A 27,923-nucleotide genomic window follows, 5' to 3' on the forward strand; every position below is an offset into this window, starting at 1 on the left:
TGATCGCTGCTTTTGCTATCATTGTTACTCACATCTTATGTAAATAACACTCCAAGTTTATCCAGACCATTATATTAAGCTGAAAGGTTAATTGAAATAATAAGTTTTGGTTGTTCTCCAGCTGACTCCTCCTAATGCTCTCTGTTCAGAATGAGTTATACTGTCTGCGATGCCATGATAAGATGGGCATCCCAATCTGTGGTGCATGTCGCCGTCCGATTGAAGAGCGAGTTGTCACTGCCCTTGGGAAACATTGGCATGTGGAGCACTTTGTGTGTGCCAAGTGTGAGAAGCCGTTTATGGGAAACCGCCACTATGAACGCAAGGGTCTGGCATACTGTGAGACCCACTACCATGAGCTGTTTGGAAACCTGTGCTTTGTCTGCAATACTGTTATTTATGGTGATGGTAAGTATGTGGAAATCAGAAGAAGGAAGTATATACATCTGTCTTTATGTTATTTATTTGCCCTGGGATGGAGATGGATGAGTGCATATTTACTAGTATGTGCTTGTTTGTATTGGTGTAGGATTGGAATTTTAATTTATCTGTATTGTAAGTTTTTCTTGTTGCCATACCCTTTGTTAAGGAAGTTGCAAGGAGCATGCAGCAGATAAGATTAGATAAGATTATCAGCTGTATCTCTGTACTTTTCTTCCTTTTCCTTGTTATCATGTTTTGTGATGCATCATAGAGAATTTTTTATGTGCTGTAGCCTCAAATTTTTTTCTGTACTAAATGAAAGGAAATGCCCATCTGTCTGTTTATATGCAACTTGTGGAACTTTAATTTTGAAAATCTGTTTAACCATTAGTGTACATTATGGTAGTAGAGAAGATAGAGAGTGTTGGCTATCTCACATTTGTAGATAAAAAGTGTGACCTTTTAAGATCTTATAGGGAGGTGTGGCCCTGTTTTCATTAAGCTCTGAGCTGTGACTTTGTTCTCTTTATGGTGTAAGATGAAGAATGAAGGAATAGTTTTCTGGGAGTGAGGCATTTCCTTTTTATCAGTATGTGTAAAATGTGGCTCTGTCATCATTAAGGTATAGAGATGTGACCTGATTCTCAGTATAGTGTGTTAGTGTGGCATTGTGGAATGTAATTCATCCTCTAATCTGGATATAATTTGACCAAAAATTATTTTGGCTAGTGATTTATGATTATTGTCCTATACTTTTGCTTATAATTAAGAGTGAATACTCTTAGGAAGCTGTCAGGGAAAAAAGAATTTGGAGGGAAAAATATGGTACACCCTGTTGTAATGAGGTATGTGATGCAAACAAAAATTTGAGAAAACAGTGTTTAAAAGTCCCACATCCAGTCCTGCCATGGCTGTACTTATCTCACTTCAGCTCTAAGTTAAGGTGAAGTAAGTGACTATACTTGGTGTGTGCCTCAGAACTGCTAAAAGCTAATTGGGTGGGAGGTGGTGACTCATCATGTACAAGTTGATTGTCACCTCTGTCAGACAGTTGATAGCACAAAATATCCTAGTGTGCGGTGAATGAGGGCAAAGGAATGATTTTTGTATTAGATTGTGACTTACTGAACTTGTACTTTTACCTTTCAGAATACTTTAGTTACCTCATAAGAGATATAGAGTTGACAGTTTGATGCATGTGGCAACTCAGTTTCAATCTGGCTATCACTTACTTTGCTTCATCAGGGAGCACCTTAAATATGGTCTTGTTTTAGATGTAACCCTAATCTTACCATATTGGAAATATGACCTGTTTTTTGTCCTCTCAGTGGTGACAGCCCTCAACAAGGCATGGTGTCAGCATCACTTTGCCTGTGCCACTTGTGACATCAAGATGACCCAGAAGACCAAATTCTTTGAGTTTGATCAAAAGCCAGTGAGTAGCAAAGTTTTTGTCACATATGTATGTTTTGTATGCCTGGAAGTTTAACACTGAAGTTGATCCTCTGTTGTGATATGAAAATGTCTTCTTTGTGATGGCTGTGCTGATTCTTATTTTTGTGAATGCATAGTGATCTTTTATTTAAGGTAAAGTGAAAAGCTTTGAACCTCATGACTTGTCATTTTGGACATTCCCAAATTAATCTAGCTAACTGTCCTCAATACTGTGCTGTATAATGATCATTCTGTAACTTGTTTGCCTCATCAGTGTGCTGTTAATGAAATGGTATTATTCTTGTCTTATGCACCTAGTATATATATGACACATTTATAAGTTTTGAATGCTATCTCTAGAGTCTAGACTATTTTAAGGTTCATACTTTTGACCACATTAACCCCTTCAATACAGTGATGTCTACTCAGGGTTCATAATGCACTGGTAGCATATGTGATGGCACCACACAGGCATCATATTTACATTGTTTTCTGTGGTGCTGAGTTATCCCATATTCTCTCAAGTATAGCTAAAGACTACTTATTATCTTTGAGGTTCAGTTCCTCCTTCCACCAATAAAATAAATGAGCTATTCCATGTCCTATCCTCTGTCAAGAATGAGGAAGTTTCATTGGTATAGCCTGCATCACAGATTCCCTCTTATGGTTGCTCCCTTCTCCTCCTTATCCCTTTATTTTTTTTTTTATCCTATACTCCATACACAATAGAGGGAAGACAGTATGAGAAGGGTAAAGTTCCTCCTTCCCTGGTTCTTTCCTTTCCCTCTTACCATTCTCTCTCTCTCTCTCTCTCTCTCTCTCTCTCTCTCTCTCTCTCTCTCTCTCTCTCTCTCTCTCTCTCTCTCTCTCTCTCTCTCTCTCTCTCTCTCTCTCTCTCATGGTATTGTACAGGGTTTGAGTGGGGCTCATACTGTCCTGTCTCCATATCTCCACTTATCTCATTTTTCTTTAAAGTTATGCACATTAAGTGCTACAATATCTTCATCATTTAATGCATTCCACTTTTCCACCGTTCTATGTGGAAAACTGTTTTTTCCAATATTCTTCACACTGCCTTTTCCTAATCTTCTTTGCATGTCCTCTTGTCCTTCCAGATTCTTCTGTTACCAGCACCAGTCTTGCTTGTTTATCTTTTCAATACCAGGAACTATTTTATATAATGTTATTAGGTCACCTCTTTCTCTTCTATCTTGTAAGGTTGGCAGTCCCATTTCCTTCAGCCTTTCTTCATATGTTAGGTCCTTTAGTTCCAGCACCATCTTTGTAGTTAACTTTTGAATCCATTCTAATCTTCTTGTATCCTTTTCCAAGTGTGTGTGTATTTATCTAGTTGTATTTACCTAATTGTATGTACAGGGTTTGAGCGGGACTTATGGTGTCCTGTCTCCATGTCTCTGTTTATCCAATTTTTCCTTAAAGTTATGCACATTATGTGCTGTAACAACTTCGTTATTCAATATATTTAACTTTTCCACCGTTCTGTGTGGAAAACTGTATTTTCAAATATCCTTCACACACTGCCTCATCTTAACTCTATAGATGGGTAAGTATTTCTTTACTCTTTCATTATATTTCTGTAGATATATTTCATATTTCCCTTGTATTGTCCTTCTGTTCATAACGTTCCTCCATTCAATATCAGCAAAAAATTGTCTTAATTTTTCAAAATCTGCTCTTGCATAATTTAATCTATCCTTTTTTGTAGTCATCTCTGTATCTTATCTAATCCTTCTCCTGCATTTCCAACTCTAATCTTACATGATCACTTCTTCCCATTGGACTAAGGTATTGTATACTGGGAGGGGTCTCTGACTTCTTTGTGAATATTAGGTCAAGCAACGATGGTTCTTCTTCCACCCTGTATCTTGTTGACTCTTCCACCCACTGATCCATTGTATATACCATAATCAACTGTAACACTTCTTCACTCCATTGTCCAGCATTACTCATTACTTCCATCTCCAGTTTATTCTTTTACAGTTAAAATCTTCTACTAATAGTATTTTTCCATATTTTCTTATCATATTATCTAAGTACGTAATCACCTCTCTTTGCATATCCTTATGTTCCTCAGTTCCCCCTATACTTGTCTTTGGTGGCACATACAACTATGATTTTCCTTTTTTTCACTTCCTCTGTTTTGATTGTTACTCCCATTACTTCCACCATAGCATCAATGTATTGCACTTCTCCACACATATATTATCATGAACCCTTATTGGCACTCCTCCTCCCCCTTTTATCCTTCCTGTCTCTTCTCCAGCTATTATATCCCTCTTCTTTAAAGCTAACATGGATCTCCTCTTTTAGTTTTGTTTCTACGATGCACATTACATCCAGTCTTATTTCTTTCAAATAATCTCTAACCTCCAACAAGCTGGATAACAACCCATCTATATTAGTATAAGTCACTCTTAATTTCTTGTCTCCTCCATGACCTCCTTCTTCCGTAAATACCACTTCTTTAGTCTAATATCTTGAATCCTCCAGCAGAAATTCTTTTTCTCGATCTCTGTCCTTTTTTCATTTTTCCTTAGCTTCATTTCTTAGCACTTTCTCCTCCCTCTCTTCCAGGTTCATATATCTTTTTATCCATATATCCTTAGATTCAGTATCATCAGCCAGCTTCCCCTTTTTTATCATAATTTCCTCTACCGCCACCTGTGATTTAATTCTCACTTTCATGAGTCTCTTACCCCCTTCACTAAATCTTCCCAAACTAATCACTTCTTCCACCTCCTTGTGTGCTGTCCTGGATCTTTTTGATAATTTTCTTTCTTCACACTCTCAAGAACAAGTTCAGATTTTTTTTTTTCCTTCATCCCCAAAATTAAGAAACATTTCCTCTTATCCACTGTATCTCTCACTAGATCTTCTTTCTCCTGAATTAATTGTATAATAGTGTCTTTTGTCTTTTCCTGAATTTGCCTCCTTACTACTTCTGAAAATTTAACTTTTTCTTCTTCTTGGTCGTTTCCATGCATTTCATAATTCTTCCAGTTTGCTTTCACCCATTCCATTGTCTACTTTTCCTCCCCATTCTGCACTTTTTTCTGTAGGGTCCTTAAGGAGTCTTCGTAGTCATAACACGTAGCCTTTAGTATATCATTTTGTTTCTTTATCTCCTGCATCTCCTCCTTCATCTCTTGATTTATTTCCCATACTTTCTCACATTCCTCTAACCTCACTTTTAGTTCTGTATTTTCTTTTATGAATTTGTCTTGTTTTTTCCATCATACTTTATATCACTTTCTTCATGTTTCTTATCTCTCTTTCCATGTTTATCAGCCTTCTCATATTTCCTCTTTCCTCTCTAAATCCAGAAAAGTCCTTGTCTGTATTATCATCACTCAATCTCCTCAGTCCAACCAGTGTTTCGATAAATCTAAGGTTTTCACAACATGGTGTTTGTTTTAGTCCTGTGCGTTTGGCCACTCCACCTCTCTTTCCATTTTCCTGTTCAATATGATATCCAAATCTTACTTATTTTGGAGACAGGAGAACCCTATGACTCCCTACCCCGCCGTACATACGTCTAGGTTTGGCTCCAACGCCTGGTGAAGTACTTTCCTTGGGAGCTGCTTTGCCACATCTTGTCGATGTTCACCATGGTCATCTGCTCACCCAGCTAGTCTTTCCCCTACGGAAAGATCTCAGAGCTCGTAGTGACCGATCACTGGGTAGGACTGAGACCACACCACACTCCACACACTGGGAAAGCGAGGCTGCATCCCCTTGAGTTACATCCTGTACCTATTTACTGCTAGGTGAACAGGGGCTACACATTAAGAGGCTTGCCCATTTGCCTCGCCGCTTTCTGGGACTCGAACCCAGACCCTCTCAATTGTGAGTCGAGCATGCTAACCACTACACTACACAGTGTGTGTGTATTTACCTAGTTTTTACCTAGTTGTAGTTTTACAGGACCTGGGCTTTATGCTCGTGTGGCCCCGTCTCCATATCTACACTTACCCAATCTTACTTTAAAAGTATGCACACTCGTTGCAGACACTACTTCATTTAAACTGTTCCACGTCTCAATACATCTTTGCGGGAAACTATATTTTTTAACATCTTTCAGACATCTTCCTTTTTTCAGCTTTTTACTATGCGATCTTGTGCTTCGGATGTCATATTCTTCTCTCAGGATCAGTTTTTCATTATCCACTTGGTCCATTCCGTTGATCAATTTATAAACTTGTATCAGATATCCTCTCTCCCTTCTTTGTTCCAGGGTTGGTAGATACATAGCCTTTAGTCTCTCCTCATATGTCATCCCTTTAAATTCTGGAACCATTCTTGTAGCCATTTTTTTGTAGTCTCTCCAACTTCCTTATGTGTTTCTTTTTATAAGGGGTCCACACTACTCCTGGATATTCCAATCTGGGTCTTATTATAGTACTTATTAATTTCTTCATCATTTCTTTGTCCATGTAGTGAAATGCTACTCAATATTCCTTTCTTTAACGATTCTCGTTAGACTCCTTATTGTGTCATCATTGTGTGTGTGTGTGTGTGTGTGTGTGTGTGTGTGTGTGTGTGTGTGTGTGTGTATTTACCTAGTTGTAATTTTACAGGGCCTGGGCTTTATGCTCGTGTGGCCCCGTCTCCATATCTATACTTATCCAATTTTTCTTTAAAACTATGTACACTCTTTGCTGACACCATTTCCTCACTCAAACTGTTCCAAGTCTCAACACATCTTTGGGGGAAACTAAATTTTTTAACATCTCTCAGACATCTTCCCTTCCTCAGTTTCTTACTATGCGATCTTGTGCTTCTAATGTCATATTCTTCTCTCAGGATTAGTTTCTCATTATCCACTTGATCCATTCCATTAATCAATTTATAAACTTGTATCAGATCCCCTCTCTCTTTTCTCTGTTCCAGGGTTGGTAGATCCATAGCTTTTAGTCTCTCCTCATATGTCATCCCTTTAAATTCTGGAACCATTCTTGTAGCCATTTTTTGCAGTCTCAAATTTCCTTGTGTGTTTCTTTTTATGGGCGATCCACACAACTCCTGCATATTCCAATCTAGGTCTTATTTTAGTACTTATCAATTTCTTCGTCATTTCTTTGTCCATATAGTGAAATGCTAATCCAATATTCCTTAGCAAATTATACGTCTCTCTGTAAATTCTATCATTATGGCTTACCGGTTGATTGTTTTCTTCCACTGTCACTCCCAAGTCCTTTTCCTTTTTACTTTTCTAGTTCTACTCCATCTCCCATCTTATAGATTCCCACTGGTTGTCTTTCACGTTTTCCCATTTCCATGACATGGCTTTTGTCCACATTGAATTCCATCTCCCATTTTTATTCCATTTCCAGATCTTGTTTAAGTCTTCCTGTAGTATTTCACAATCCTCTTTTGTTTAATGACTCTGCACAGTTTCGCATCATCTGCAAACAGATTTATGTAGCTGTTCACTCCCTCTGGCATGTCATTTATGTATACGAGAAAAAGTATTGGCGCCAATACTGACCCCTGTGGCACTCCGCTGTCTACTGTTCTCCACTTGGACTTCATATCTTTAACTATCGTCCTTATTTCTCTCCCCTTCAAGTAATTTTTCATCCATCTCAATGTGCTTCCTTTTAAGCCACCCTTCTCCTCTAACTTCCATAGTAATCTTTCATGTGGCACTTTATCAAACGCCTTTTTTAAATCTAAATAAATACAGTTAATCCATCCCTCTCTCTCTCTTGTACTTTATCAACTATTCTAGAGTAGAAACTCAATAAATTTGTTGCACATGACCGACCTTTTCTAAAACCAAATTGGCCATTTGATAATAATTTTGTGTGTGTGTGTGTGTGTGTGTGTGTGTGTGTGTGTGTGTGTGTGTTTCACTGTTTGATCTGCTGCAGTCTCTGATGAGACAGCCAGACATTACCCTACGGAACGAGGCCAGAGCTCCTTATTTCCGATCTTCAGATAGGCCTGAGACCAGGCACACACCACACACTGGGACAACAAGGTCACAACTCCTCGATTTACATCCCGTACCTACTCGCTGCTAGGTGAACAGGGGTTACACGTGAAAGAAGACACACCCAAATATCTCCACCCGGCCGGGGAATCGAACCCCGTTCCTCTGGCATGTGAAGCCAGCGCTCTAACCACTGAGCTACGGGCGTGTGTGTGTGTATTTACCTAGTTGTATTTACCTAGTTGTAGTTTTACAGGGCCTGGGCTTTATGCTCGTTTGGCCCCGTCTCCATATCTACACTTATCCAATCTTACTTTAAAAGTGTGCACACTCATTGCAGACACTACTTCTTCATCTAAACTGTTCCACGTCTCAATACATCGCTGCGGGAAACTATATTTTTTGATATCTCTCAGACATCTTCCCTTTCTCAGTGTGTGTGTGTGTGTGTGTGTGTATTTACCTAGTTGTAGTTTTACAGGGCCTGGGCTATACGCTCATGTGGCCCCATCTCCATATCTACACTTATCCAATTTTACTTGAAAACTATGCACACTCATTGTTGACACCATTTCTTCACTCAAGCTGTTCCATATCTCAACACATCTTTGCGGGAAACTATATTTTTTAATATCTCTTAGACATCTTCCCTTCCTCAGCTTTTTACTCTGCGATCTTGTGCTTCGAATGTCATATTCTTCTCTCAGGATCAATTTCTCATTATCCACTTGGTCCATTCCGTTGATCAATTTATAAACCTGTATCAGATCCCCTCTCTCCCTTCTCTTTTCCAGTGTTGGTAGATCCATAGCCTTTAGTCTTTCCTCATATGTCATCCCTTCAAATTCTGGAACCATTCTTGTAGCCATTTTTTGTAGTCTCTCCAGCTTCCTTACGTGTTACTTTTTATGGGGCATCCACACTACCCCTGCATATTCCAATCTGGGTCTTATTATAGTACTTATAAATTTCTTCATCATTTCTTTGTCCATGTAGTGAAATGCTATTCCAATATTCCTTAGCAAATTATATGTCTCTCTGAAAATTCTATCAATATGGCTTACTGGTTGATTATTTTCTTCCATCGTCACTCCCAAATCTTTTTCCTTTTTTACTTTCTCCAGTTCTACTCCATCTCCCATCTTATAGATTCCCACTGGTTGTCTTTCACTCTTTCCCATTTCCATGCATGGCTTTTGTCTACATTGAATTCCATTTCCCACTTTTTACTCCATTCCTAGATCTTATTTAGGTCTTCCTGCAGTATTTCACAATCCTCTTTTTGCTTTATAACTCTGCACAGTTTTGCATCGTCCGCAAACAGATTTATGTAGCTGTTCACTCCTTCTGGCATGTCATATATATATATATATATATATATATATATATATATATATATATATATATATATATATATATATATATATGAGAAAAATATTTTTTGCCAATACTGACCCCTGTGGCACTCCGCTTTCTACTGCTCTCCACTTGGACGTCATATCTTTGACTATCGTCCTTATTTCTCTCCCCCTCAAATAATTTTCCATCTATCTCAATGTGCTTCCTTTTAAGCCACCCTTCTCCTCTAACTTCCACAGTAATCTTGCATGTGGCACTTTATCAAATGTCTTTTTTAAATCCAAATAAATACAATCAACCCATCCATCTCTCTCTAGTACTCTGTCAATTATTCTAGAGTAGAAACTCAGTAAATTTGTTACACACGACCGACCTTTTCTAAAACCAAATTGGCTATTTGATAATAATTTGTTGTCTTCAAGGAACTCGATCCATTGTTTCTTTATTACTCTTTCACACATCTTACATATTACACTAGTTAGTGATACCAGTCTGTAATTTAAAGGTTCTTCCCTTCTTCCGCTCTTATATATGGAAACCACCTCAGCTCTTTTCCATTCTACTGGTACTGTTCCATTTTCTATTGAACATTTTATGATGTTGTATATAGGATTTGCTAGTTCTTCCCTACATTCTTTCAGTATTCTGCTTGAGACTTCATCTGGTCCCATTGCCTTCTCTTCATCCAGTTCCTTCATTAACTCTTCTATTTCAAGCTTTACTTTAATCTCTTTCATATAGACAGTTAGTGATACCAGTCTGTAATTTAAAGGTTCTTCCCTTCTTCCGCTCTTATATATGGAAACCACCTCAGCTCTTTTCCATTCTACTGGTACTGTTCCATTTTCTATTGAACATTTTATGATGTTGTATATAGGATTTGCTAGTTCTTCCCTACATTCTTTCAGTATTCTGCTTGAGACTTCATCTGGTCCCATTGCCTTCTCTTCATCCAGTTCCTTCATTAACTCTTCTATTTCAAGCTTTACTTTAATCTGAGGAAGCTATATTTTTCACATCTCTCCTATAAGTGGCCATTTTAGTTTTTCCCATGCCCTCTCGACATTCTTCCATTCCACATACACAGATCTTCCCTATCCATTTTTCCATGCCAATCATCACTCTGTATATTGCTATCAGGTCTCCCCTTTCTCTTCTGTTTTCCAGGGTTGGAAGTTGCATTCTTTTCAGTCTGTCTTCATAAGTCAAATCTCTTAAGTCAGGCACCATTTTCGTTGCAGCCCTCTGTACTTTCTCTAGTTTCCTTATGTGTTTCTTTAAGTTCGGAGCCCACTGTATTGTTGCATATTCAAGCCTCGGTCTTATCATTGCAGTAATTATTTTCTTCATCATTTCTTCATCTAGATATATCTGACGCCACTCTTATGTTCCTCAATAAGTTCAATACTTCTCCAATTATTTTGTTTATATGTCTCTCTGGCGATAGGTCATTGGTAATTGTCACCCCAAGGTCTTTTTCTTCATGACTGGTTTTATGTCTTCATTTCCTATCTTGTACATACTCCTGATTCTTCTTTCACTCTTGCCAAACTCTATTTTCTTGCATTTTGTCGTGTTGAACTCCATTTGCCATGTACAGCTCCATTTCCATATTCTGTCCAAGTCTTCCTGGAGTAGTTCGCAATCTTTGTCACATCTCACTTTTCTTAACAATTTTGCATCGTCTGCAAATAGGCTCACATAACTGGACACCCCATCCACCATGTCATTTATGTAGACTGCGAACATTACTGGTGCCAACACTGATCCCTGTGGAACTCCACTCTCCACCAATCCCCATTCTGATGGTCTGTCCTTAATTATTGTTCTCATTTCTCTTCCTACCAAAAGTCTTCCATCCATTTTAGTAAACTGCCATGCACTCCTCCTACCATTTCAAGTTTCCAGATCAGTCTCTGGTGTGGTACCTTATCAAAGGCCTTTTTTAAATCCAGATATATTCCATCAGCCCAACCATCTCTTTCCTGTATTACATCTATCACCCTCGAATAGTAACATATCAGGTTTGTCGTGCATGAACGCCCTTTCCTAAAACCAAATTGACACTCACAAAGTATGTCATTTTCTCCAAGAAGTCTGTCCATCTAGTCTTCACCACCCTCTCACACATCTTAGCTACCACACTTGTAAGTGACACTGGTCTATAGTTCAATGGGTCTCTCTTGTTACCTGATTTATAGATTGGGACAATGTTAGCTCTTTTCCAGTCTTGGGGCACTACGCCTTCCCTTAATGAGGCATCAATTACTTCACAAACTTTTTCTGCCAATTGCTCCTGCATTCTCTTAAAATCCATCCTGATACCCCATCAGGTCCCACAGCTTTTCTCACTTCTAAACTCCCCATCATGTTCTTGATCTCCTCCACAGTTACTTGAAACTCCTTCATAATCCCTTTCTGTTCCATTACCAGTGGTTTGTCAAAAGCAGTCTCCTTTGTGAATACCTTCCGAAAGCATCCATTCATAGCCTCTGCCATTTCCTGGGATCTTCACTGTATACTCCATTTACTTCTAAACTTTCAATACTTTCTCTATTTTTGATGTTGTTGTTCACATGTCTGTAAAAAGCCTTGGTTGGTCTTTACATTTATCAATTATATCCTTTTCTTGTTTCTTTCTTTCTTCTCTTCTAATCAACACATATTCATTTCTTGCTCTTTTGTAACTTTCCCACTGCTTAATCCGTCTTTTCCTTCTCCACCTCTTCCATGCATCCTCTTTTCTTGTTCTAGCCTTTTCACATCTATCGTTAAACCAGTCCTGCTTTCCAACTTCTCTATGTTGTCTTATTGGTACAAATTTTTCTCACCTTCTTTGTATATTTTTATAAATTCCTTCCACTTTTCATTTGCTCCTTAGCACTCTTGAATTTCATCCAATTTGTCTCTTGAAAGAATTTCTTTAGGTTTCCAAAATCTGTCTTGGCATAATTCCATCTTCCCACTTTATATTCTTCATTTCTTCTAGATTTCTCTTCGTCTATCACCTTGAACTCCAAAACTGCATGATCACTCTTTGCTAAAGGGCACTCCACCCTCATCTCCTCAATGACCATTGGCTCTGTACTAAAGACCAAGTCCAGTCTTGACGATGCTCCCTCTCCTCCAAACCTAGTATCTTCTTTGACCCACTGAGTTAACACATTTTCCATTGCCAGTGTCAATAGTGTATTTCCCCATGTTGTCTCTGATCCTTCCATTGACCAGTCCTCCCAACACACCTCTTTACAATTAAAATCTCCCATCATTATAGTTCGTTCACAGCCACCCAACATTTCTTCCAGACATGTTCCTGTATCACTTATCATTTCTTCATATTCCTGTACTGACCATGCATTTGTCTTAGGTGGTACGTACACCACTATGTAGTGCCTCTTTTTTCCTTCATTAGTTTCTGCTCTGATCTTTAGCACTTCTGCCTTTCCCATACCTTTTTCACTTGATCCACCTTTATATCTTTTTTAACCAGCAACATCACTCCTCCTCCCATCTTACCTACTCTATTTCTTTTCCAAACGTTATATTTCCCTTCTCCAACCTTCATCAGGTCTTCTCCCTCTCTCAGTTTTGTTTCAGTAAGACCCACAATATCTGGGTTCTTGTCCCTCAAGTAATCGTTGAGTTCTAAAATCCCCGATATCACTCCATTTATGTTGGAATACATTACATTTCGCTCATATGTAAGTTTCTTTAGTCCTTTCTTGCTGTACTTTTCTGGGTTATGAACCACTTCCTCAGTCTCATATCCAAGATTCTCCAGAAAAACTCTTTCTTCTCTTCTTCTGTCCTCTCTTCATTTTTTTCAAAGCCTCCTTTCTCAACTCATTTAACATTTCTCTTTCCTTTTCACCGAGATCTCTTCTCAACCAAATCTTCCTTGTTGTTTCCTGCTGGGCTAGCCTCCATGACTTCTCCACCAATTCATCTACATCCTTTTGTGACTTAAGTTTGATTCTTATTGGCCTCATACCTTCTCTTGTGAACTTTCCAATTCTATGGAAGTCCTCTATTTCTTGTACTAGGTCTTTTCCTCCTCTTGCACCACATTAATGATATTATTTATCACCTTTTTATGTTTTCTCTCTCTCCATTTTACTCGGTGTCTTATCCTCCTCCACACCAAATATCACCACACATCTCTTTTTGTCTACAGTTTCCCTCACCAATGTCTCATTTGACTTAATAACCTTCACCACTTTCTCAGCTATCTTCTCTTCTATGATCTGTTGATCTATAATTTCAGCAAGGCCCAAAGTTTTCTCCCCTGACTCTTTGATTTCCTTTTCCAGACTTGCAACTTTGTAATTTACCTCCTTTCTTTCCACTTCCTGACTTTTTTTCCATTCAGCCTGCTTCTCCATCACTTTTCCTAGAGATTCTCCACATTTTTCGCAATTCACTTTAATTAGCTTAACTTCCTCTTTCAGTGCTGCATTTTCCTGTGTGTGGGTGTGTGTAATTCACCTCAGTCGTCTGCTGGTCACCCAGCCAGTCTTTCCCATTACAGAGCGAGCTCAGAGCTCATAGACTGATCTTCGGGTAGGACTGAGACCACAACACACTCCACACACCTTGAAAGCAAGGCCACAACCCCTCGACTTACATACCGTACCTATTTACTGCTAGGTGAACAGGAGCCACACATTAAGAGGCTTGTCCATTTGCCTCACCGCTTTCAGGGACTCGTGTGTGTGTGTGTGTGTGTGTGTGTGTGTGTGTGTAAGTGTGTAAGTGAGTGAGTGAGTGAGTGAGTGAGTCAGCGAGTGAGTGTTTCTCTCTCTCTCTCTCTCTCTCTCTCTCTCTCTCTCTCTCTCTCTCTCTCTCTCTCTCTCTCTCTCTCTCTCTCTCTCTCTCTCTCTCTCTCTCTCTCTCTCTCTCTCTCTCTCTCTCTCTCTCTCTCTCTCTCTCTCTCTCTCTCTCTCTCTCTCTCTCTCTCTCTCTCTCAGGGCATGATAGTGACTTAGATGCATTATGATACCAGATACACTATAAAAAGAAAAGACGTTATTGCTGATTTTATTTTCCATTTAATTTGATTTAAAAGAGTTGATACCCCATGATATTAATGGGAAATATCTTGTTGTACAAAGCAGGACATCATTGTATAGTTTTACAAGGCTATATGAACAACACTGCATTTTGACATTATATCAGGAGTTGAAAGGCAGTCAGAAAGACTGTGCAGAGATTTTTGTGTGCCACTGGCTTCCCTGTATTCACTAGGGATATTGTGGTTGTAGTTTGCCATAAAGAAGTTAGTTAATGACAAAGCAAATTCAACAGTTGGTAAATGTTAACACAGCTAATATGAACTGACAAGTAAGATGGTGTAAGAAAATTATGGTTGTCTTATTACAAGAATATTCTTGCTCACATCTATTTTCATAGATTGCTATTTTATGGAAAAGTGAAAACTTAACTTTTGTATTGAGTTTAATCTTCTAACTCAGATTATGAATAATAACGATTATGTAATGTTTGGTGCTGCAATTTGAGTTTACTTCATTTATTGTTATCTTTAGTAAAATTCTTATGAAAAAGAATTTTCTAATGGTGATGGTAGCTTTTTGTAATGCCCTCTCTTTTTTTTTTACAGATCTGTAAGAAATGCTATGAGAAGTTCCCTCAGGAGTTGAAGAAAAGACTAAAAAAGCAGCATGACATCCAAGCCCGAGGAGGAAAGCCTCTCCCTTAACTTCTCACTATTACCAATACAGTTTGGTGTCTACACCACCACCACCACTAACACAACCAATCATTAGAGGAGTGGTAAACACCTTGTGAGAGACAGGTATGCTCTCATTCTCATCTAATTTTGTCTGTTTCAATATGCATGGTTTAGAGATAGATATTTGAGACCACTAGTTTCATCAAGTTTTATTATTTTCTTGTCTTGTGTTAGTAGTATATCTGCCAGATTTTTCCGAGTCCAAAGTGGATCATTATGGGAGTAGAAAAGATTTTATATGTATTTATTTATTCATTTGTTTATTTTTTGCAAGTAGAGTTTTCCTTTATCATCTAAGTTAATCTATGCATTTGGTAATATCTGATTGGTTGAACTGTGAAGTAATACGTCTTTCCAGTGTCCATATTTTTTTTGCTGTTGCTATACTTCATATATTCTATCTCATGTAATGCCAAATCAGTCATTCTCTATGAATCTCCTGAGTGTAACCATACTTGTTGGAATTCATGCATTGTTTTGCATGCACTTGTAATTAAGTTATACTATGAATTATCCACAGAAAGGATGACTCTGCACAATGGTATTGAAATGTAATTTTTTTTTTCCATGATGAGAAAGTTTATTCTCATTATGAAATACCCACTTCATTGACGTAACCCAGATGTTGTTGGCTATGTAATGTTGGTATTTTTTTTAATTCATGAATATTGTGAAAGACAGTATCAGGAAATATCAAAGATTACCAATATATTTAGATATTTATGAAGACTACTTGGTCTCTGTCATAGATCTCCGTAACTGCAGCATAGTTAAAATTGATCATAATACATATAGGCTTTCATGATCATGGTCTGATAGGTAATGTGCCAGTCATGATATTGTGAAATCCCTATCAAGGATTTGATGCCTACTCGTAGCTGCCACTGCTCTATATGGTAACTTTTAGACTTTTTTTTTTTTTTTCCAGAACACAGTACATCACATCCAGTATCTTAATTTAAAGTAGTAATGTAATATCTACATGATGTTATTTTCTTCCTATTCATTGTTTAACTAATGTAGTTTTGTAATTCACTCATGATTGGACTCACAACCACCATCCATTACTCTCTCTGTGTGAGCTCAGAGCTCACTGTTATGAATCATTAGATAAGATTTTGACTTCACATAAGACACACCCTATCTTCATATGAAGTTAGGGAACAGTAACTGTCCTGCTTGTCAGTAGAAAAACTGAAAGTACTTATAATGAAATCATGAGTTTGCACAACTGATCTTCAAAAATGTTTAAGTAAATGCTATTGATTTCCATGGAAACAGTATGTTATAAGAATTATTGATGGACCATCCTAAAGAACAAATATACTTAATGCCTTGAAAACTTGAATATAATTTTAGTATTGTATAAGCCAAGTTGTTTGGTAACTGAGCTTTGGAAAAGCTGATCCTTTTTGTATTTTTGGATGAAAGGTAGGAAGAAATTACACTGCATTTGTACTTTTAATTTAATTCATATATATATATATATATATATATATATATATATATATATATATATATATATATATATATATATATATATATATATATATATATATATATATATATATATATATATATATATATATATATATATATATATATATATATATATATATATATATATATATCCTGTACAATCAAGTTTATTGTATGCTTTCTTTTACTAATTATATTTCCATATCTTGAAATCCTTAAAAGGAATTTGCCTGCATCTTTTAGGGAATAAAAACTCTAAACACCCTCTCTTCTTTCCAAATTTAGAAGTTCTTTATGTCAGATTTTGCTTTTAGAATTTCTAATATTATGAGAAAGTAAGTTATCCTTCAAATTTATTGTAGGTTTAACATGACTTCCAATACCAACACTTTGTTGTAAGATATCAGGTTTATCCATAACTCAATGAAGTGCATTTATCAGTGTTAGATAATGTTATCTACTGCTTTCAGTGCCAAAAAAGCTTTATCTTGTCTATGGATGTTGCCTTCCTAGTATTAATGTACTTACATTGGTTCATGCCACTATATTAGTAATAGGTTAAGAACTTTCTGACCTACTGATAGCTTTACCTAGGCTGAGAAAATTTCAATCATGATTCTTAAGTGTCCTTAGTGAGAACCTATTTTGATAATATCAAGTTTTCATTCTGAGATCCACCAACCTGGATTTGTTTTAGTGTGGAGCTTCATCTTGGTGCCAAATGCAGTGCTTGCAATCCCAGTTGCCTGGTTGTAACTGTGGGTTATTAGGATGCTACTTCTTGTGAAGTTTCCCAGCCTGGCATTATTTTTAGTGAGGCTATGTATTGCCAGTGTAAATGAGATATAACTTTGATCTCTCTCTCTCTCTCTCTCTCTCTCTCTCTCTCTCTCTCTCTCTCTCTCTCTCTCTCTCTCTCTCTCTCTCTCTCTCTCTCTCTCTCTCTCTCTCTCTCTCTCTCTCTCTCTCTCTCTCTCTCTCTCTCTCTCTCTCTCAACTGTCTATGTATGTACTAATTTCAGTTTTAATATAGATATTCTTTATCTTGATTATATATTGGTCCTAAAATACTAATAGGTTTCTTACATTTTTTGGTATCTGAACAGAATTTGATATCAAGCAAAGAAGTTTCAGATACTGTACTTTAGCACAGTTTATAATGTTGATTGGGAATCAAAATGTTTTGAAATAAAATATCTTGGAGTTCAGGTGTCAAAAAGTGAAGATTTTGCGAAAACAATTTCTTTCCTTTGTTCACCAAAAATGTATCATGAATTATGACAAGTGGATTTGAAGGTACAGCTGGAGACACGTCCCTAGGAGTTGTGCCTATAGTCCTGCTGTATTGCTGCTGAATACTTGGGTGCTAATCCTATGCTGAGTAGATGCTAACCTCACCCTTGAAGGCTTGAGTATATTTGTCATGTTTATTATTCGTAAGACCACTTACACGTTGTCTTTTAGTGCAAATTTGTCATTTAATATATATATATATATATATATATATATATATATATATATATATATATATATATATATATATATATATATATATATACTATCATAAGATATCTATTTGTTTTAATGTGTATTTTTTTGTGTAGAGATGTTTGTGAATGTTCGAAACCTATTATGGAGAAACACAGTACAAGGATTAATATGACCTTGCTCTCTGCCCACCTTGCTTTGTGATCCTTTGGGCTAATTCCACAGTCAATCTTTTTCATTTACTAATTTGATGGGTAACTAACAAGATCCTTTCAGTACCAATTGGGTTCTACAGTCAACTTTGGCCACCTTTCTTATGGAACATATAAAAAAACTGGAATTGGTAAAACTGTAGGGCTCATCCCACAGTCTATCCCACCAAATTACTCCCCATGTTGATAAAGTCCAACATTTGTTTGGATAGCTTACCAGCAGACTGTGGAACTGACTCTTTATATAGCCTTGTATTTTCAGATCAGTATCCCTTTAGATATGATTACCTGACATAAACTGACAGCTCTCCCTTGAACACTTTCTACTGAGTCACAGTCATTATATGTGCATTAATGTCTGCATGGTCACAGATGTTTAGCCTCAGTTGTCTGACACTTACTTCTCTTATGTTACAGTGCAGGGAGCATAGTGAGCATTGCAATTCCTTTTTAGCATCTTTCCACTATTATGACTAAAGTGGGACCTGATAAATGTATAATCAAAGATGCACTAGGAGATCAGCAATTTTTTTTACACTCCATTGTTTGAAAAAGTCTTATAGAGAGATAGTAAAGGGGTTGTTGGCCCATGTTAACACTTCATATGATTCTGTTCCCATTGCACTATGGTCCAACATCTCCAAACTGGTAGCTAGAATGGGATCACACATGAATTTCTCCTGTAAACACTGTTGTAATTTTTTTTATAATGCATAACCTCTTATTTATTTAAAAGGAGTGCTCTGTAAGATGCATATATATATATATATATATATATATATATATATATATATATATATATATATATATATATATATATATATAAATATATATAACTCTAGGCATATATAGGCACTGCAGAAGTGCAGCACACCCTATATCCACCTAATATTATTGATAGCAATCAACATAATCGAATCCTTTTTTTTCTTTGAATCTGTCTTTGTACTTGTACATTGTATACTCTTAAGCTTGATATCAGTAGCCATCTCTTAGTTTATGAAAAAAAGAATCCTTGTATAAAACTGTACACTTCACAGTTCCAGCAGTGCGGCGTTTGACTGTTGTGCACCTGATGTCATCACTTATAACTTTACACACACACACACACACACACACACACACACACACACACACACACACACACACACACACACACACACACACATACACACACACCCAGTAGCTCAGTGGTTAGAGCGCTGGCTTCACAAGCCAGAGGACCGGAGTTTGATTCCCCGGCCGGGTGGAGATATTTGGGTGTGTCTCCTTTCACGTGTAGCCCCTGTTCACCTAGCAGTGAGTAGGTACAGGATGTAAATCGAGGAGTTGTGACCTTGTTGTCCCGGTGTGCGGTGTGTGCCTGGTCTCAGGCCTATCCAAAGATCAGAAATAATGAGCTCTGAGCTCGTTCCGTAGGGTAACTCTGTCTCGTCAGAGACTGCAGCAGATCAAACAGTCAGACACAGCACACACACACACACACACACACACACACACACACACACACACACACACACACACACACACACACACACACACACACACAATACAAGGAAGACCTGGTGCTAATGACAGAAGATGGAAGGACTAGAGGTCATGTAAAGAAGATCAAGATGAGGTAGTGTCTGAAGGATATTGGAAAATAGTTTTCCACGCAGAACGGTGGAGAAGTGGAATGCATTGAATAATGAAGTTGTTGTAGCACATAATGTGCATAACATTAAAGAAAAATTGGATAAATGGAGACGTGGAGACCGGACACTGTGAGCCCTGCTCGAACCCTGTACAATACAACTAGGTAAATGCACACACACGCACACACACACACACACACACACACACACACACACACACACACACACACACACACACACACACACACACACACACACAAAGGAGAGAGTTAGAAAGATATTGCATTTTCAGGAAGTATGACAAGTGTTCACAGGGGAAATCTTTGCATGACTTCACTCCAGTTACCAGTTCAGAGATATTGGACAATGTGCAATATATTCTTGATTTGTTATGGATGCAAGATAAAACAAAGGTAGGATATGATGTCTCTATCTAGATGTGGTTAATTTTTTTTCCATTTGATCTCCAGACCTCTTCCTACATTAGTATGACTTAGATTTTGATTGTAATTTTTTTATTTATTTATTTTTTATGCAAGAGGGAGACCTGCCAAAGGCAACAAAACATAAAAAAGAAAATAGTCCCACTGAAACTGCAGGTTCCCTTAAATATTTTAAAGGAATTAGCCAAAAAAATATTTACTGTATTTCAACCTTGTGTTCAAGCATCTAATATAAGAGTGAGATGATTTCATTCTCATTGCATTTTGTGGTCAATGGCCTGATGCTGGAGTTAGTTATTATAATCTTGAGTTCTATTCTTTTGTGTTTGATTTTAGTTTTTAGCTTTGTAATAAAACTTTCATAATGACATAAATAACCTCACTCATCTTGGCCTTTCCACTCTGTTTAGAGGGAGACATCAGGCTGTCTCTTGATATGATCACATGTAGGAACCAACAATCCTCTCTTAACATTATTTACCTTGTCACAATGTGCATTCTCATATCACAGTGTCATTTGACCATAGCTGTCTGACACGCTTCTCATTAACTTAATGAACTTGGGCTACTTTGAAATTTGAATGGTCATCTCTGTTGTTTTAATGGATTAGAAGTCTGGTATGTCCTCATTTTTGTTTGTAAATCAGACTGCCTCTAAATGCTGTACACTGGAAGATGAATACTAGGCTAATGTCATGTTTTGTGCTCCTAACTTTGCTAATCTAGTCCCATCCTGGTTATGTTGTGAATCACTGATAAATGTCTTAACATAAAGTATTACATTTTGGTTACTATAGTGTTATTGCAATGACTTTTTTTCATATTTGTGAAGATTTTATGATAAATCCATTACATATATTTTATCATTGTTGTTGTTATTATTATTATTTTTATTATTATTATTATTATTATTATTATTATTATTATTATTATTATTATTATTATTTGTAATTATACTTTCATTATTATTATTATTATTACTATTATTACTATTATTAATATTAGTTGTAGTATTAGTATTAGTATTAGTATTGTTATATATTATTATTTATTATTATTGTTATTATTACTAGTATTATTTATGCTGTAATTATTATTATTATTATTATTATTATTATTATTATTATTATTATTATCAGCATCATACTACTATCATTATTTTTCTAGCTATTTATTTATTTTTGCTGGTCTAAAAATATTAACAGTGAGGCCAGATGTTAAGTTTATTGAGCATCAGGCTTCCATCACGTGCTTTTAGAAATTTATGAAATAACACAAAATATCAACAAGAATGTCTGCAAAACTCTCACTTACATGAAGAATGGGTAAAGTAAAAAAACTGAAAATTTTGGTAATGTTTAACCAGAAAGACTTTGCTTTTATACCCAGGAAGTCAGTCTGAGTGTGGCAGTCATTGTTGATTGGTGTGTATCAATAGTGCCTTAGTAATGCCTTAGTCCTATCAACTGTGGATAAAATGTCACAAATCAGATAGCTATAATATTTTCTGCAGATTTCTGATAATAAAACACTTAAATAATATGAATACATGTTATTGTTGATATGTATTTTTGTTTTCATTGCTTCATTTGAAAGTAATGGTATTTTTCTGGCTTTTCATTATAATAAATATTACATAACAATGCATACTTCTTAATCAACATGGACATTAAATTTTTGTCTGAAATGTACTACTAAGCAAATATTTAAATCATCCTGTCTCATTTTGTTATATATTTATCACATCTAATTCGCACTCTATACAACTTCCACAGCATTTTTAAGACACAAAACCTGTGGGGATACAGTGTGTAGAAAATAAAAGCTATAAAATAATGAGACTGCTAAGACGAGAGGATAAATTAAATTAAGAAAATCAGTGTAAAGACATTGTCAGGGAAATGTAAAATTTTTCTATTATGTGAAATTTAAAAAGTTAATTTCAGAATGCATAAAAGTTATTGATGATAACATATCATTCCACTCAACATAGCTGGACATGAAAAAAAAAAAAAAAATCATTATAACCAATAAATCAATAACAATAATCATATCAGTGGTAGCCAATAATTGATTAATGGTGGTGAATATATCACTCAATAACCAATAAATTGATAAATCCAAAATTCAGATATTAGCAATAATGATATTTATATTTCTAATATTAAAAACTGATGAATCCAAATCTTAACACTTATCTTTATCTTAGAAAGCTTACATAGAAAAATCTTAGAAGCTTTAAACTTCAATATGTGCATGTTCCATTTTTTAACTAAAATTACTTATTGTGTCTAGTTTGTAACCAAAAGTATTGGTGATACCAATGAATTGATTATGTGGAAAAATCATTATTGGATAATTGATATCAAAATTATTGTGATAGTTTATCACAATAATGCCCAATTAAGCTACTTGTATCTTTGGTGTAATTTTCTGAAAATTGCAAAATGGGAATTATGGAAATAATCTAAGTTTCTTTAAGAAAATAATATTTATATACCTTGAGATATGAGTTAAATTCTTTCTGTGACAGAGCTCATATCTCAAAAAGGTTGTATCTCAGAACAACTTTTCCCACTGAAATGCATTGAAATGCCATTAATCCATTCCTGCCTCTCCAAAGGAGCATCTCTATTTTTTCTTACATGTTTTCAGGTAAGAAAAAAGTATTTATAAATAATAATTATTGTACAGAACCATAATAAAACATAACACAGGATGATATAAATATATAAACTACTTATATAACATATATTTATCTCGGAGGATGCATTCCATGGAACATTACCCCACTGCATTCCCAACCCTCACTTGGGACTGTCAATCAGCTGGAGTGTACAAATATAGCCACCCACAGAAGACTGGCTGCTCTAATGATGAAAGAAAAGCTTGTTGACAATTCATTGAACAGATGAAGTTTTAAGTAGGAGAGAGAGAGAGATTGATTGATATTGATTGATATATTTATTGGTCTTGATATATACAGACAGACTACTATTATAGACATTATAATATACAATGACCATAGTCCATGGAGCATAAGCTCTTTATGGACTAATGAAAATTATATACTATGGTGGAAGACGAATACATGATTATATGTTCAGTAATTCATAACTTTAACCCAATCAAAGTAGATACATGCATAATAGTTATACCCATAATACAAAGAAATAATAATAATAAAATAATAAAAATAATAACACTAATAATAATAATAATAATGATAATAATAATAGTAACAATAACAATAATAACAATAGTAATAAAACATAATAATAATAATTATAATAGTAATAATAAATAGTAACATAATAATAATAATAATAATAATAATAATAATAGTAACAAATAATAGTAATAATAATAATAACCATTACTTAATACAAATAATTACATATATTATATTAATAGTACTGACAGCAATAGTAAAAATAATAATGATAATAATAATAATAATAATAATAATATTAATAATAATAATAATAACCATTGCACAATACAAACAATTACATATATTATATTAATAGTACTGACAACAATAGTAATAATAATAATAATAATAATAATAATAATAATAATAATAATAATAATAATAATAATAATGACCATTGTACAATACAAACAATTACATATTATATCAGTAGTACTGATTACAATAGGAAAAATAATACATTCAATAATTATTTCTTAGCTGTTCTTTTATCAGTAATTTAAAGGAATTTAATGGTTTGTTTTTAATGGTTTCTGAAAGCTGGTTCCAGTGTTTGGTTCCTCGTGAGACAACACTATGTTGGGCATGGGAGGTTCTACAGAGGGTATCCTTAAATTGCCTGTCTGCCTTAACTGAATATCATGAGACAAAATCTGGAAGCCTGTGTCTGCTGTGTATATATTGAGAGATCTGTATACAAATATCAAGGTCTGGAATACAATTATGTCTTGAATTTTTAGGAGTTTAAGATCCTTAAATATAGGACTGGTATGTTCGTACTTGTTGCTGTATGTCATATTACGAATTAGCCTTTTTTGAGCAAGAAATAATTTATCAATATAATATAGGTTGTGTAAGCTCCACCCCAAACAGAACAACAATATATAAAATAAGGATAAACTAGTGAAAAATAAATTTGTTTTAAACAATAAATATCAACTAAATTACGAATTTTGTAAATTAAGCCTGAAAACTTAGAGGTTTTATTAATTACATCTACAATGTGGGATTTCCAATTAAAATTTTTATTGATAATTACTCCTAAAAATTTAGCCTCTTGAACTTCCTTGATTTTCATATCTTTTATCTTAAGGTTAATATTTTGTGGTACAGTCATGTGTGGATGAGACAACATATAATGAGTTTTGTTTATGTTAAGAGACAATTTGTTGGATTCCAGCCAGTTGACAACATGTATCAATTCATTATATTCTGCATATCATCCAAATCCCTTCCCTGAATAAAGAAATTGGTGTCATCAGCAAAAAGTATAAATTTGAGTTTTATAGAACAACGAACAATATCATTAATAAATATAAGAAACAAAATTGGCCCTAAAGTTGATCCCTGAGGCACACCACTATTGATATTTGTGCATGATGATGCAACATTATTAAACACAGTATATTGTTGTCAGTTACTTAAATAACTTTGAAACCATCTATGAGCTGGACCCCTAATCCCATAAACAGATAATTTTTTTTTAACAAAATAGCATGATTAATTGTATCAAATGCTTTCCATAGATCACAAAAAACAGTTAACTGGTAAAGTTTATTATCTAAAGCATTGTAAATATTTTGACAAAAATTATGAACAGCTAATTCAGTAAAATAATTTTTTCTAAAGCCATATTGATGTGCATTCAACAGTGAATTTTGTGTCAGATAATTGCTAAGTCTACTCTCAACTATTTTCTCAGATACCTTACATATACTGGACAAGATTGAAATGGGTCTGTAATTAGAAAATTCGGAGGTGTCACCTTTCTTATGAACTGGGACAACCTTTGCAATTTTTAGAAGCCTTGGGGAATAGCCATCCGAGAAAGATTGATTAATTATGAATTTTAGAAAGGGGGAAATTAAGTCACTACAAGCTTTAATTACTTATGTGTACATTATCATGACCAGGGACAGTGTTTTTCAAGTTCATCACAATTGTATTAATTTCGTCACAGGTTGTCAGTCGAAAATAATACAGAAGGTGGTATAAAATTTTCATATGACACTGAGCTTCCAGGTTTCGGACTAGATCATTAGCTTCATTAGAAAAATATTCATTAAATTCGTTGACTATCTTAGTTTTGTCAGTTATTATTTCGTTATTCAAGGCGAATGAATTAGATTTACTAGTAGCCTTCCTTCCCAATACATCATTGATAATATGCCATGTTCTTGCTACATTACCTGAGTTATCTCTTAAAGCTGATTTATAATAATTGATTTTGGCAGTTCTTATGATAGAAGTTAACTTATTACGGTACTTTTTAAAGGTAGTCTGGTAAGTTAGAGGCCATTTAGCACTAAGTTTCTGTAATTTGTTACGGTGTCTAATTGAATTTCTAATTGCTGTAGTGATGTATGGCTTATTTGAGTGATTATCATTAACCAAGAACTGCTTTGTGGGAAAATGTTTTTCATATAAACTGTGGAAAATATTCATGTAGGCTTCAAAATCATGATATACATTTTGCCCTGAAACATCTGATTCCCATCTATAAGATGACAATTCATTTCTAAATGTAGAGAGTGAATTGTTACTAATTATTCTCTTAGCCACACTATTTACTAATGGCTGAACTGTTTTAGTTGGATGTGAAAATGATGCAAACACTGGTAAATGGTCACTAATTGATGAGTAGATTATACCACTTTCTAGGTAATTATATGAGTTATTAGACCATATATGATCAATCACAGTAGCAGAGGTTCGAGTTACTCGAGTAGGTTTAGTAATGAATGGAAAAAATGAGTATGAAAAAATTAAATTAGTGAAGTTACTGTATTTTCATTATCGAGGAGATTGATATTAAAATCACCCATGATATATGTAGGCAAGTTATAAGCAGATATAAACTACAAGATATTCTCCAACTCCTTTAGGAAATCATTTAAATTACCACTAGGCGGTCTGTAAATCATACCCACCCTGAAAATGTTTTTATCAGTAACTTCATTAAATAAGGATTCAGTATGGGGTAACTGCACAGAAATATTATTGATATATTTACCTTGTAATGTCTTGCGCAAAAAAATAGCAACACCTCCAGCAATAGTACTCTTATTCTGAAAAAAATGCATTAAATTGGTTAAGACTATACAGTGATTCTATGTTGTCATTGAGATGAGTCTCACAAAGCCCTATCACATCAAAAGGCATAGAAATGGTGTTGAGACACTGATCTTGAAATGATTCAAAGTGTTGTGGCACACTGCTAATATTGTAAGCTAACAAATTACATACTTGTCTACTATTTAAAGTCATGGGAAAATCATCAGAAAAATAATAATTACATTTAAGTTCATTCACATAATCATTCAAAAGAAAATTATCCAGAGTCTATATTATTCACATCATTTAATGGTTTATAGGTTAAACTGTTAAGAACATCGATTGAAAACTGGTGACTAGCACTTAATAGTTTTAATAGATTTACATCATTTAACTGCGAGAAAGGAAATATGTAACTATTAAGATCCATTAAAAAAAAAAAAAAAAAAAAAAATATATATATATATATATATATATATATATATATATATATATATATATATATATATATATATATATATATATATATAATATTATATAACTATATGCTTTACTAACCACTTATCATCGATTGCCATTAATGTCCTTTCTTACTACGACCACGGCCTGATCTGGTTGATCGTTGATTGCCATCGCATTCTTCACCCACACCAGCAGCTGTATCATCCTTACGCAGGGCAGAAGGTACAATGGCAGAGGAGTGACCTTCGCTGTGAGCTCCAACCCCTGCTCCCTCACCAGTCGTAGTAGCACTGCTAAGCCCCTGGTCCGAAGGTCCAGCCCTGATTCCTCTCCAACTTGAAGTTGCTTCAGGGGTTCCACTCAGAGCAGGTGTCAACATCTTGGCAGGGGTTCGACCAGAAGATGAAGTCCGAGCCGGGAATCCCTCCGAGGCCTGAAGCTCCAGCAGCACTGGATGCAGCACTATCACTAGGCCGATCCTTGATGACAAGCCGCGTGTGACGAAAGTATGCCGTAGCCAGCATAGAGTTTTGTTTTAATTTTTTCCTCCCCTCCTCCATGATAAGCGTCAGTGGAGGAGGTAGGCAAAGATAGAAGAAATTTTTTTTGCCTACTTATCAATGCATGAAAATATATGAAATAACAGCAAAAGTTTATTTAGTGTTCTTACCTTGGAGACACAGGTTTTTGGCTAATGGTGGTAAATGGTAGAAGAGAAGGAGGGAGGGAGGAAAGGATGCATAAACATTAAACATGAATTGAAACTGCACTTTCTTTAGACAATAAAAAAGGTCAGTAAATAGTGTGGAAATGATAAAAGAACAATCACAGTGCATGAGATCCACAGGAAACATGTGGATACTAACCCAGCTGAAGCTGGACCAATGCGCTGAGCTGCCGACTATAGTGGCAACATCCCCAAGCATGATTCATATCTCAAAATTTTGCTCATATCTCAAAATAAAAAAATTACCAAATCGTAGCTTATATCTCAAAAAACTAATATCTCAGGC

The 27,923-nt window shown here is 35.3% G+C and overlaps 1 protein-coding gene across 5 annotated transcripts in view; it reads left to right on the forward strand.

The window, feature by feature from the left end:
* Positions 1–27,923, forward strand: part of LOC123508564 (LIM and senescent cell antigen-like-containing domain protein 1) — a 70,088-nt gene that overhangs the window by 17,131 nt on the left and 25,034 nt on the right. For 2 of the 5 annotated variants that reach the window (XM_045262329.1, XM_045262328.1), the window contains 3 exons: positions 150–408; positions 1,752–1,858; positions 14,790–16,263. In XM_045262329.1, coding sequence (XP_045118264.1) covers positions 150–408; positions 1,752–1,858; positions 14,790–14,888 — 465 coding nt within the window. In that variant the 3' untranslated portion in view covers positions 14,889–16,263. Of the gene's footprint in view, positions 1–149; positions 409–1,751; positions 1,859–14,789; positions 16,264–27,102; positions 27,562–27,923 lie in introns of those variants that run through there. The other 3 variants (XR_006675961.1, XR_006675959.1, XR_006675960.1) reach the window with 3 other exon arrangements.

The sequence above is a fragment of the Portunus trituberculatus genome, chromosome 25 (genome assembly GCF_017591435.1).
Source record: "Portunus trituberculatus isolate SZX2019 chromosome 25, ASM1759143v1, whole genome shotgun sequence".
Classification (NCBI taxonomy): Eukaryota; Metazoa; Arthropoda; class Malacostraca; order Decapoda; family Portunidae; genus Portunus; species Portunus trituberculatus.